The sequence below is a fragment of the Citrus sinensis genome, chromosome 9, assembly GCF_022201045.2.
Source record: "Citrus sinensis cultivar Valencia sweet orange chromosome 9, DVS_A1.0, whole genome shotgun sequence".
Lineage (NCBI taxonomy): Eukaryota > Viridiplantae > Streptophyta > Magnoliopsida > Sapindales > Rutaceae > Citrus > Citrus sinensis.
In genome coordinates this window covers 33,261,738-33,273,038 of record NC_068564.1, presented here as the reverse complement: position 1 = coordinate 33,273,038, position 11,301 = coordinate 33,261,738, and the positions used below count along the sequence as shown (strand labels likewise).

Here is an 11,301-nt window from a genome sequence, read left to right as displayed (position 1 = left end):
TGATCATGATCAAACAGTTAATTTGTAATGTTCTAAAGTTAATGAAACACAAACTTTCCACACATGTTTCTGTTAGTATGTAGTGTTTTGGTTCTTTAAAGTCGCTAAATTTCTCTTCCTTGATTTGATGAACAAAAAACTATCTCTGCTGATATTGTCAAGATCTTGGCTATTTGTTAGAAATTTGTAAGCTATCGATACTGTAATGGTTTCAAATCAACTTAAGAAGGAATGAGCCGAGGATTTCTTATTTGTCGAGATCTGATTGATGTAGGATTAAAAAACCAATAGAAGAAGCTCTCAGAATGATCAGGAGATCAACAATTATGCTTTTAAACGATGATACTAAGTTCACTTGGAAGCTAAAATTTTGATTGTTTAAGAGTCACTGAATAGAAGATTCAAATCAAGATTCAGTCAAAAAGGTTATGACAGGTGTATTCCTTCTCTGTTCTAAAATAAGCAACTGAGACATGTCAGTTTGATCTGTTACACGCAAAGAATAAACCGTATGATAGGTGAATACATTGTCATCCCTAGACATTTTAAATCACATATTTCATACTGTAGCTGAGGTTTTTTCCATCCATGATTTTTAGTTTTTAGTTTTTAGTTCACCAATTGCCTGCATCTGCATCCCGAGACTGGTAGAAATCATTTGGCCTAACAATATTGACATCCTCAAACTGGTTGTCATCTGCAAGAAAGGATAAGTTGTCAAAACAGTCTCAACAAAAACAAAGGAATGCTGAACCTGCTTTAAATCTACTTGTACTGACTTTTGATACGACTGACTTCCCTTACCCCAACCAACTCTATTCTTATATTTACCTATCTAATTTTTTTTTCCTTGGTAGGGAAACTAAAGGAATATATACTACACTACAATGTCAAGCTTAACTCTATCAATAGACTATAATTTAAAAACTGGTATGCTTGTTGATCCTAAGCCTCCTACTTGACCAAAGAAATTGTGACTTGAACATTTTCAGCAACAAAATATATTAGAACTTGTTTGTTAAATATCCAAAGTCTGAAATTTTATTAATTTCAGTCATTTTAAAAATTTTTTTTGCTAATTTATGTCGGATTTTCAAACATTTACATTTGAATAGAAAAAATGAACTTTTATGATTTTTCTCTGAATGGAAAGTAAATACTATATCTGAAAGATATCTCCATTAAATATACTTGTTTCCTAAACCTATAAAACCTAATCCCTTTACTCATTTTGATTTAAAAGGAGCATCAAATAACCATGTCTGAAATGTTTTTTATTTATGAAAACAAATAAGATGCCACTTATATTCAGATATTAGAAAAAGAAAAAGAAACATGTCATTTAAACATTTATATTCAGTCTCATTCAGACTTCAGACTTAATTAGATTCCAGAAGGGAAAAAAAAAAAAAAACACTACCTTAGTCATTTCCTTCAGTGTCAGCACCATACAGATAGCTATGACATTCATTTAATGCATATAAGCAATACATTGCAAGCTAACATGCAGTGCATAAGTCAATTACAGTAAGGTTCGATGTCGTTGAAGAAACTTTGATTATTTTGATACATAAAATAAAAGAACAATTTCAAGTCCAAAAGAGAAAAGAGGAATCCATGGTCACATGTCGACAATGGGTGAGAAGCAACAATTGCCATCATTGCATGACCAAAACTAACAGCTCAAGGGAAGGAAATGGAAAAAGAGTGGAAAAGGTAAGTATAGCACTACGTAAACAGAATTCCACATGTGGTACAAGTTCTAGAAAATATAAATATTAATAAGACCTGGAAGACCATATTCATGCATAAAATACTTAACAAAAAAATAGTGAAGTCCAATATGCAGTCAGCAAAGGCAAATATCACCAACAATTTGCAACTGTGGGAACAAATGAGCTTCCACAACTGTGTCTGCATGTTTTTTGGAGGGGAGGGACTGTGGGTAGTTTCAAAGATATAAGAGACACTTGCAACCATACCCAAACGATAGCCTGCTGGGCCTAACCCTTGCAGTAGAAGCAAGAGGTCCCAGGTTTAAGTCTAAAGGCAAATGTTTAATTCGGGGTAGAGGAGGGGAGGTGTGCAATGTAACTGAAAGGGGAGAGAGAGAGAGAGAGAAAGAGAGAGAGAGAGAGAAAGAGAGAGAGAGAGAAAGTTATAACCTCAGTTTGTGACCGCAACTTTAATGAGAGAAATACGGGATATGAAACGTATAAACAGTTTGTGCCGTTTATGATAAAATCTAACAGAAAACTTCTTCTCATGCTATGATAGAAAACTGAGAGAAATGCACTATACTACTAGAGTCAAACCAACTAACCTACAAAACCAGAAACCATAACAATCAATTCCATGATGTCTAGCTAATATATGATCAATAATCATAAAGAGAAGGGAAACTAAAAGAAGGGATAGAAAGACACCTTTTCTCAAAGTTAGTGCCAGAACAGCATCATTTTCAACCTGAGAGAAATAGCAAATTTTCTGAAAATGTGAACGTACACCACACTGGGATAAACAATATGCTACCAAGGTGAAATAATTATATGCAAAGAAGATCAGAGACTTATATAATCCGGACAACAAACCATGAGAAACAAAAAGAAAGTGAAAAGTGTGAATTTTGCAACAACCTTCTGATCTGCCAATGTCTTTGAATCTTCCAATACATCCCCTGTCCCCACCAAAATCAAACGCTGATCGTTAATGGGCTGATCAATTAGAGCATGCAATTTCTGCTTAATGTCCAAAATAGTCTCAGTTGGATCACAATGGATAAAGTAAGTTGTCTTGCTGCGCTTGACACGGATATACATAGCCTGCGCAAAATGTTATAACACCTTTCATTTCCCAGAGTTGAGACGACAGACCCAAACAGAGCTATAAAAATGCAGGGCATACAACTCTAGTCTTTTACATCCTTTGGTAATGGTAGGACTCAACACAAGTAAAGATACTATATGACATGATAGGAAAACCATTAAATTATCGGCACGTAATTCTTATACAATGACACAGGACATAAAAGATGTACAGATTTTTGGCTGCATTCTACCCAATTAGATGCAAAGCCCTTAATAAATCACATTAACAAGCTCATCAGACTGCTGCACTTGGTCCAATTGAAATCTCAAATAAAGTATAAACTTTGCTTCTCTCCTTGAATTTATGAAGAGGCCTTTCATTATAAATGCAAGCCCAAAATGAACTGTCATGGTAAAATTAGTCAAATAAACACTCATCTTTCCAAAAATCTTACCAGAAAAACCCATCAATTGTTAGAGATATATAAGTAGATATACAGTCCAAAATTTATTATAAGGCAGCTTAAAATGGCTCTTTTTTGACAATGAACACCGGAAGAAAAAGAAAAAGACCTAATTTTCTTCTCAATGATCCCACTGAAAACCAATGAATTTGCACACTATTTCTTACCCATTTAACAAATTTTCTTGAATTGCTTGTTCAACATTCATATTATTAATATATATAATTCAATAATTTTTTATATGTTGTATTTTCTCATATTACCATACGCTAATTAACGAATAGAAAAATAATAAATGAAGGGATTTAAGGGGATAGTACACGTACCATCTTCGACGTTTTGCAGCTGCTCTCGCTCTCTCCCTCTCTCTCTCTCTTCGTGCTTTGTCTTGCTGACTCGGGGAATACGATCAAGTTCGAAGCTTCTTTTTCCTCCAGTTGCTGTTTGGCTGCAGCGCTACCCTACCCCAACACACCAGATTGTTTTCATATTTTGTTATTTTTTGTAAAAAAAAAAAAAAAAATTAGATTTTATGTAACTTTTTTATTTGATGGGAAATATTTCTTTTTGTTTATTGGAAAAAAAAGAAGAAATATTATTTTTTTTCTTTTTTCTTTTTTAGTTTTAAAGGAAAAAAAACACTTAAAAAAAAAGTTTATGATGACCTTTGCTATTCCTGTGATAGATCAGGAGTAGACCTAACCAACAGCCAAACACGACCTCGAAGGACATTACCGTACACTCAACCGCAGCCAAACAGATTCACCTACCTGGCTAGTGGCTACCTCGAACGAAGCGTTGGGTAAAACCAGCTAGCTAACCGTCAACCAACACTATAATGCTAAGCTAAGATCAGTAACAAAGTCGTCTCGATAACTGCGCTGCACCTCACCACCCTCAATCCCTCGCACCGGCGGCAGGCGGCTGAGGATACTAACAAGACAATGGGCAACGCGTCGTCGATGCTTACTCAGTACGACATCGAAGAAGTTCAGCAACATTGTAACCACGCCTGTAATTTATACCAAATTAACTTTTATTTTTACTCAACTCTTTCTTTCTCAGCCGCTGATTTGATTTTTGTGGTTTTGATTAATGTGTGTATCTCTGTTTGTAATGTTCAGTTTCGCAGCAGGAGATTGTTTCTCTTTACGAAAGATTTTGCCAGCTGGATCGCAATAACGGCGGCTTCATCTCCGCTGAGGAGTTCCTATCCGTTCCCGAATTCGCCGTAAATCCTCTCTCTCAGGTGCTCACTTTAATATATCAATGCATGCTTGTATGTATGTGTATCTTTTATGAGAATTTATTTATTTATTTATTTGTTTATTTTGTGTTTTATTTGAATGATCAGAGGCTGCTGAGGATGGTAGATGGATTGAATTTTAAGGAATTTGTAGCGTTTTTGTCTGCATTTAGTCCGCATGCAACATTGCATCAGAAAATTGAATGTAATGCCTCATGTATTTGTCTTTATCTGATTTTTATCTTTTGTTTAGTCTAAAATTAATTAGACGGATTTGGTTTATTTTCAATTTTCATTTGTTGTTGATTTTGGTTTGTTTGTGTTGTAGTTATATTCAAGGTGTATGATTCGGATGGTAATGGGAAAGTTACATTTACTGACATGTTGGATGTTTTGCGTGATTTGACCGGAACTTTCATATCTGAGAAACAAAGAGAGGTTGGCCTTTTTTTTTTGTATCCGAGTTCGATGCCTGAGGGATTGGAAATTTCATTTTTTATCTTTGAGCTTTTTGATTCGTATCATCAGCATAGTGCAGACCTTGAATAAGAAGATTACTAACCAAAGCTTATTGTGATCAAATTGGATAATATTTGAGACTTGATGCATAACTCATGGCTTAAAATGGATTTATGCTTTGGTTTGGTGCAGCAAGTTCTGACCGACGTTCTTGATGAAGCAGGCTATACAAAGGACTCTTTGATGATTTTATCAGATTTTGTCAAGGTATTGTGACATTTTCATTTAGCTATCTGCAGAAGTGAACAATTAGTGTAATCTTTAGAATCAATTTACCAAATTAGGTGGGACGCTTATGTTTATAAAGTCGTCGAAGTAATGGAAGGTTGTTAGAAATGATGGAGAAATCTTGGTGAAGCCCTTCATTAAACAGCAGTATTAATGGTATAGTTGATCTACTTTCATTAAACAGCAGTCTCATTAGTATAGTTGATCTTAAAAACAGATTTGAACTTCCACCAAAACTTATTTGACTGTTAACCCATCAGCTTCCATCATGATCCAGTGATCAATCGTGAAAATAACAGCACAAATTGACCTCTTTCTTACGTCTTACCTTCCTTGGTGACCATCAGTCCCTCTTAAGAATTAGCCTCATTTGCTATTTCCTTCACTTTCTTTTTAGTGGATTTTAGTTTACTTTAACTTTCGCATTTGATTAGTTTATGAAGCTTTATGACTAGATCTTATTATTGTTGTCATTCCATTGCCATTTGTGTGATGGAACCATTCCTATAAATCTATCTATGCTCTGATTCATAATGATGTTGAACTAATATCATAATACCGGAAGCAGTTTATGTTGGAATGGTTTCTAAGACCAAACTATTTAAATGGACTCTGTTACAACTAGCTGAACAAATTTTGGGATTTTGGAAAATTCTCATTACAATCATAAGTAAATGTACTTTTTTGTTGTCAGAAATAAAATACGTATGAAACAATTGTCATTTATGTTTTATACATGTGAATTTTGTTCAAGAAGCATATTCATCATACATGATTTTGTTCTGTATCAGATACTCGGAAACTCTGGTTTGAAGATGGAAGTAGAGGTTCCAGTGGACTAGAAGATACGAGCAACAATTATTAAAGAAACAATGCCGAGGTAGTTAGCAAGATTGGTCATCTCATTTGGAGCATAAGCTGTGAATCATCTGGAGGTGTGTTGGAAAAATCTGCTGTTTTCAGGTCAAAGACTACAATCGTTGTATGTCACCTAACTTCTCAAACTTAGATAGTTGGGTTTTGATGTAATTGCATTGTGTTGTCCTCTTATTTAATATCAGAACTTATGAATGTCACTGAATTCATCTAAATGAGCCTAGATATATAATAATTTCACGTCCCTCTCAATTTCTAATACTGATAAATAACTTTTAATTTCACGCCCCTCTCAATTTGTAACGCTGACAAATAACTTCCAAACTATGTGCTCACATGGATCAGGATTAATCATCTGAAGAATCATTCATAGAGATATTTTAATGGGTAAGTGAGATGGTTTTCCAGGAATCATGGCCAAAACTTGTGCAAACAAGTGGAAGAAGAACGGCAATAATGGCCCAAAGTTCTCAGAAAATTAAGAATAAAAGAGTTCAAAAAAATATAAATTATGGGGGGATAAAAACCCCCACCAAAGTCGGTGGATGATTCTATTCTAATCGGTAACCAATAGCAACTTTACACAGCCATTTCTGTTATGTGTTTTCATTTTATCAATTACATATGTTTTTGTTCATCTATCCATTCTATGATATTGATGTTATCAAAACAGAAAGGTTAAGGGTCATTGGATAAGAATTGCTTCACCTTTTATCTGAAGACACAAAAAAAAAATGCAATTTTCAATCTAGAGGATTTGAAATTTTGAATATTTAAATTGGAATGTTAAAAATTAGATTTTTTTTTCTTCTTAAAATATCAAAATTAATTGGTTGAATTCAAAAAAATTAACTTTTATTAGCAGTACTTTCTAATTGTACATTACAAAAACCTGTCATTTAAATTTCTTAGATAAAATTTTATATCGCCACAGTTCGTATATTGCGACTCCTTAAAAAAAAATTATTAGAAATATTATAGATAAACTATGATAATATAATCCAATTTATTTGGGTCAAGAAAGAGCCAAACTTACTTTTAAATAATTTTTTTAAAAAAAACAATTCTACAAAATCCAATTTCTTTCGGAAAGAATCGAGTGCTTACAAAATGATGAGAGTTGTAAAATTATGTTCAATAATCAATTATTACTCTTCACGCCTTCAAGCAAATATCAAATCCATTTCTCAATTCATTGGTCAAGTGGTCAACATTGGATCCGGACAAGCCATCGTGGCTGAAAAATAGTTCAATTGACAATTGGGTTACACAACTCAAACATTTTTGGCTTTCTATCTCAGTGACACGTGTCCTTATATTTACCTGGCTTTTGCTGCAAAGCGCGTGGCAGTTTAAGTAAATATGGTCGGCAAAGTGGCGGGACCCGCAGCAGTTATGGGCCCTTTTTAATAGCCGTTAAAAAGACCGTTTCGATTTCAACGACCTTTTAAAAATGGCAAGAAACAACTTCTTCGAATTGAACAGCAAGAAACTTGCGGGAAAAGAAGGAAATTTAGGACCTTACGTGTGGTCGTGATTAATTAATTAAGTAATCAACAATCATGATTTAAAATAACAATTTCATCCGCCTCCCCTAATTTTTTTTTTATTTTTTTAATATAAGTTTATCGCCTAAATGGATGTGACATATGACACTTAAATTTTAGTTTGAATATTGCTTTAACAATTATAATGCTTGCTTACAAAAAATGAATATACTCTCGCGATGCATACTAACCTACACAACTAATTATAAAGAATTCTCTTACTCTTCTTTTTTTTTTTAAAAAAAAAAAAACACTTTCCAGTTTCCATAGGATAACTCTTTGGTCTATTTTTAAAAAATTTGTAAAGATTTTAGATAATTTCGTCACATTTAAAGGAAGTTGAAGAAAATTGCAATAATATTAATTAATTCATTAGCTGATAACTTTATATCCAGCAAATTCATGTTCAAGTCAAAGTCTCCAGAATAGAATAAAATATTACAATTATGGCAAATTAGTCTTTGCCATAAGAAAATCATTTGTAATTTGATAAAATCCCATTGTAAATGACAAAATTAATCCTTTATTTTTCCAAAAACAAGCTTCGATTTTATAAAAACCTTTATTTGGTAAATGCAAATAGAAAATACCAACGCGTCAGTTTCAGTTTTAGATACGTTGTATAAATTCACTCTGCTTTTTCATAAAGCAAAAGCAACAAACGCTATTGAACCCGTTGTTTAGGATATTTGAACCCAAAAAAAAAAAAAAGGTGATTTTTGTAATCAAGTGCCGTCTCGTTTTAATTGCAATTGTGGGAATTGCTGTGATCATTTTGTCCATCTTTTTGGCACCTGGGTTTTGTGGAGATAAGCTTTCGTTGAGGCTCCGAGGATCAAACTTGCTGAGTTTTCATTATTGCCAGGTATGCTCATATTTCCATTCTTGTTCTTGTTTTTTTTTTCTTTTAAGTTTTTCGTTTCATTTTGTATTTGAAGTGGCTTTAGGATTCATTTACTTGCAGTAGCAAAATTTATCTGCTGTAGTTTTATTGTTCTGAATTTGTAAATTGAAATGCAGATTTTTTTTTTTCCCGGTCCAATTGGGGTCTGAATGGGTTATTGATTTGTTGTTAGTAAATTCATGAGCAATGGCTGGTGAGGGTAATCTGAATATGGGGATGTCAGAATCTGACATAAAAGCTATGAAAGATGCACTATGTTCTCAGCAACAGCTTCTGCAAAAGCTGTATGCCGAATTGGATGTTGAAAGAGAAGCCTCGGCTACAGCAGTTAGCGAGGCTCTATCAATGATATTGCGGTTGCAGGAAGAGAAGTCCTTAGTGAAGATGGAAGCAACTCAGTATAAGAGAATGACAGAGGAAAAAATTAGTCATGCCGAGGAATCATTAGCAAATTTTGAAGATCTTATGTATCACAAGGAAATGGAAATTGCTGCTCTTGAGTTCCAAGTTCAGGCTTATAAGTTTAAGCTTTTAAGCATGGGAGTTAGTGAGGTGGGTGGTCATGAAAATAGGTATCCAGAGAACTTTTTGATGCCAAAAGATGATGCATTTGTTGGTGAAATGGGTTCTAATGAGCATGTGAGAAGGCTCAAATCTTTGCCTCCTGTTCAAATGAAAGAGTTCATTCAAAATAGAAGGAGAAGATCTGTGACCCCTGATTCAGATATGGTTGTGAAGATTGTGGATGAGAAAGGTTCGGATGGGGATGTTAGTGATCAAAGCTTTGATTTGAAGAAGAATCCGGTGAATGCGGAAACTGGAGACTTTGATTCATATTGGGAGCAGATCAGAAAGTTAGATGAAAGAGTGAAAGTAATAACCGATAGATCTGCCAACTTAAAGGCTGAGTCCAGGACATCTTCTTTGATTTCACAATTAAGCACTGGTACATTCTATGATCCAACAAAATGCACTAATACAGTCCCAGCTAAATTGGAAGAAGTAAACGATCCCAAAACACCTCTGGAGAAAGAAGCACTTGCAGATTCCGCTTGTTCCTCGAGTGTTTATGATGTATATGAAGTCCCGCTAGTTGATGAGAATTCTATGAGTTGTTTGGAGGAGGAGAAAAGAAAAAAGAATAAGTTGATATGGGAAGAAGAGAATAGGCTTGGGAAGCCCGATTTGTTCATAGAGGAAACTTGGGGATCACATGGTAATGATGAGAGTGAGTTGGTAAAGAAATTGTTGCGTAACCAAGAAAAGGGATTACCCCCAACAAGAGAAGGGACGAGTATTGAATGCAACCTTGCTCTTGTTCATCCACAAATCAGCATTTCTGAGAATCAACCCAAGATTCAACAGCGCAGTAGAAGAACTGAGCCACTTGAGGCAGAGAAAAATAGTACAAGGCATCACATCGTTGCAGGTGAAAGGGAAGAGCAAATGAATTTGTTGAATAGCAGTGTTGCTGACATTCAACCTGAGTTCGAACTGCTGAGACAAAGAATTGAGCGACTTGAGTCAGAGAGAAACAGCTCAAGGCATGAAATTGTTGCCCAAGGGGGAGAGGAATTGACCTTGTTGAAGGAGATACACGAGCAACTCAATTCAATACAGAGCGAAATGAGAAGCTGGAGGACTAAGCAATCCTCTCGCAATAATCCATCCATTCTTTCTCTCCAAGAGGTATGCCTCGTCCTCTCATTTTCATGCTTCTCTTTACAATGAAATTTTGCTTTCGCTTCAAATGTTGATAACTAGATTGATATGTACGGACAGGCTATGCTGCACTTTTGGCTTTAATCAAGCAACCAACTTTTTTATTGTGCCTCATAGAGCCACTGCGAACTTGTTCTACCAGAGTGCCTTGTACATTTTTCTTAAGTATCCGATCAAAATTTTGAATAGATAAGTGGATTGTGATATCTTTTGTCATAAATTGTAAAATGTAGAAACTGAATACTGTATACTAATTACAAGAGAAGAGGTGTTTTTTTTCTTTTTTTTGGGTCTTTTGTTTGGGGGGTGGGGGTTGTGTGGGAGGATTTTTAAGGAATGGTTTGGTGTATTTTGTTCTTCTTCTGATTTCAATACTGTGATTGTTGCTTGCAAGTAAATATAAAACTGAAGTACTCTGTTTTACCAACTTGGGTGCGTCGGTAAGGATTTTTCTCTTTTCTCGATCGCGTGAGAGGGAGAGCGAATTAGTAAGAAAATCCGAAAATGTAACCACCAAACACAAATAGGGATGGCAAAAATCCCCACGGGGACGGGTACCCTTGGGGATTTTCCCCATTCGGGGAGGGTACGGGGATAATTTTATACCCAATTTTTTATTCGGGGAGGGGACGGGGAAAATTTTTTACCCAATTTTTTATTCGGGGAGGGGACGGGGATGAGGTGGAATCCCCATCCCCTACCCATTTCCCCATTTTAATTTTAATTTTTATTTTTAAAATTACTAATAAATAAATAACAAAATTATAAATATTGTTAAAAATAATAAATATCAAAATATTTATATTATTAAATGCTAATAGGTATCCTACATTAGCTCGAATTGCTAGAGATATTTTGACAATTCCAATTACAACAGTTGCTTCTGAATCAGCTTTTAGCACCGGTGGTAGAGTTGTGAGCCCACACCGTAACAAACTTCATCCAAGCACATTGGAGGCCTTAATGTGCTGTCAAAGTTGGTTACGAG

At 34.7% G+C, this 11,301-nt stretch overlaps 3 protein-coding genes across 9 annotated transcripts; 2 read left to right on the top strand and 1 right to left on the bottom strand.

Moving 5' to 3' along the window:
• Nucleotides 1-412: 412 nt before the first annotated feature.
• LOC102618508 (uncharacterized) lies at nt 413-3,767 on the bottom strand. The gene is made up of 4 exons (XM_006473975.4): nt 3,598-3,767; nt 2,637-2,822; nt 2,427-2,466; nt 413-697 (listed from the first exon to the last, which is right to left on the bottom strand). The coding sequence occupies exons 1-4, from the start codon at nt 3,598-3,600 to the stop codon at nt 615-617; spliced, it is 312 nt and encodes a 103-aa protein (XP_006474038.2). The 5' UTR covers nt 3,601-3,767; the 3' UTR covers nt 413-614.
• A 54-nt stretch (nt 3,768-3,821) lies between these two features.
• LOC102618993 (uncharacterized) lies at nt 3,822-6,392 on the top strand. Of its 5 annotated transcripts, none has more exons than XM_052434363.1 (6): nt 3,822-4,273; nt 4,396-4,502; nt 4,626-4,722; nt 4,846-4,955; nt 5,169-5,243; nt 6,056-6,392. In XM_052434363.1, exons 1-6 carry the CDS (start codon nt 4,216-4,218, stop codon nt 6,104-6,106), a joined length of 498 nt encoding a protein of 165 aa, XP_052290323.1. In that variant the 5' UTR covers nt 3,822-4,215; the 3' UTR covers nt 6,107-6,392. The 5 variants fall into 5 exon arrangements, with proteins under 5 accessions (XP_052290323.1, XP_006474040.2, XP_006474041.2 ...); XM_006473977.4 differs by having other exon boundaries at nt 3,838-4,273; nt 4,396-4,520; XM_006473978.4 differs by having other exon boundaries at nt 3,841-4,285.
• Nucleotides 6,393-8,230: 1,838 nt separating this feature from the next.
• LOC102619688 (uncharacterized) lies at nt 8,231-10,592 on the top strand. Of its 3 annotated transcripts, XM_006473979.4 has the most exons (3): nt 8,238-8,552; nt 8,708-10,280; nt 10,374-10,592. In XM_006473979.4, exons 2-3 carry the CDS (start codon nt 8,778-8,780, stop codon nt 10,395-10,397), a joined length of 1,527 nt encoding a protein of 508 aa, XP_006474042.2. In that variant the 5' UTR covers nt 8,238-8,552; nt 8,708-8,777; the 3' UTR covers nt 10,398-10,592. The 3 variants fall into 3 exon arrangements, with proteins under 3 accessions (XP_015384420.2, XP_015384419.2, XP_006474042.2); XM_015528934.3 differs by having other exon boundaries at nt 8,231-8,552; nt 8,764-10,592; XM_015528933.3 differs by having other exon boundaries at nt 8,232-8,552; nt 8,708-10,592.
• The last annotated feature ends 709 nt before the right edge of the window (nt 10,593-11,301 follow it).

What these genes read in the sequence shown, in the direction of transcription:
- LOC102618993 (XM_006473976.4), top strand. Translation starts at nt 4,216, where the DNA reads ATGGGCAACGCGTCGTCGATGCTTACTCAGTACGACATCGAAGAAGTT. An exon ending in CCGTAAATCCTCTCTCTCAG is followed by an intron (nt 4,521 to 4,625) that starts GTGCTCACTTTA and finishes TTGAATGATCAG; the next exon opens with AGGCTGCTGAGGATGGTAGA. An exon ending in ATTGCATCAGAAAATTGAAT is followed by an intron (nt 4,723 to 4,845) that starts GTAATGCCTCAT and finishes TTTGTGTTGTAG; the next exon opens with TTATATTCAAGGTGTATGAT.
- LOC102618508 (XM_006473975.4), bottom strand. An exon ending in AGACATTGGCAGATCAGAAG is followed by an intron (nt 2,467 to 2,636) that starts GTTGTTGCAAAA and finishes TATTTCTCTCAG; the next exon opens with GTTGAAAATGATGCTGTTCT. An exon ending in GGCACTAACTTTGAGAAAAG is followed by an intron (nt 698 to 2,426) that starts GTGTCTTTCTAT and finishes CCTTTCTTGCAG; the next exon opens with ATGACAACCAGTTTGAGGAT.
- LOC102619688 (XM_015528934.3), top strand. Translation starts at nt 8,778, where the DNA reads ATGGCTGGTGAGGGTAATCTGAATATGGGGATGTCAGAATCTGACATA.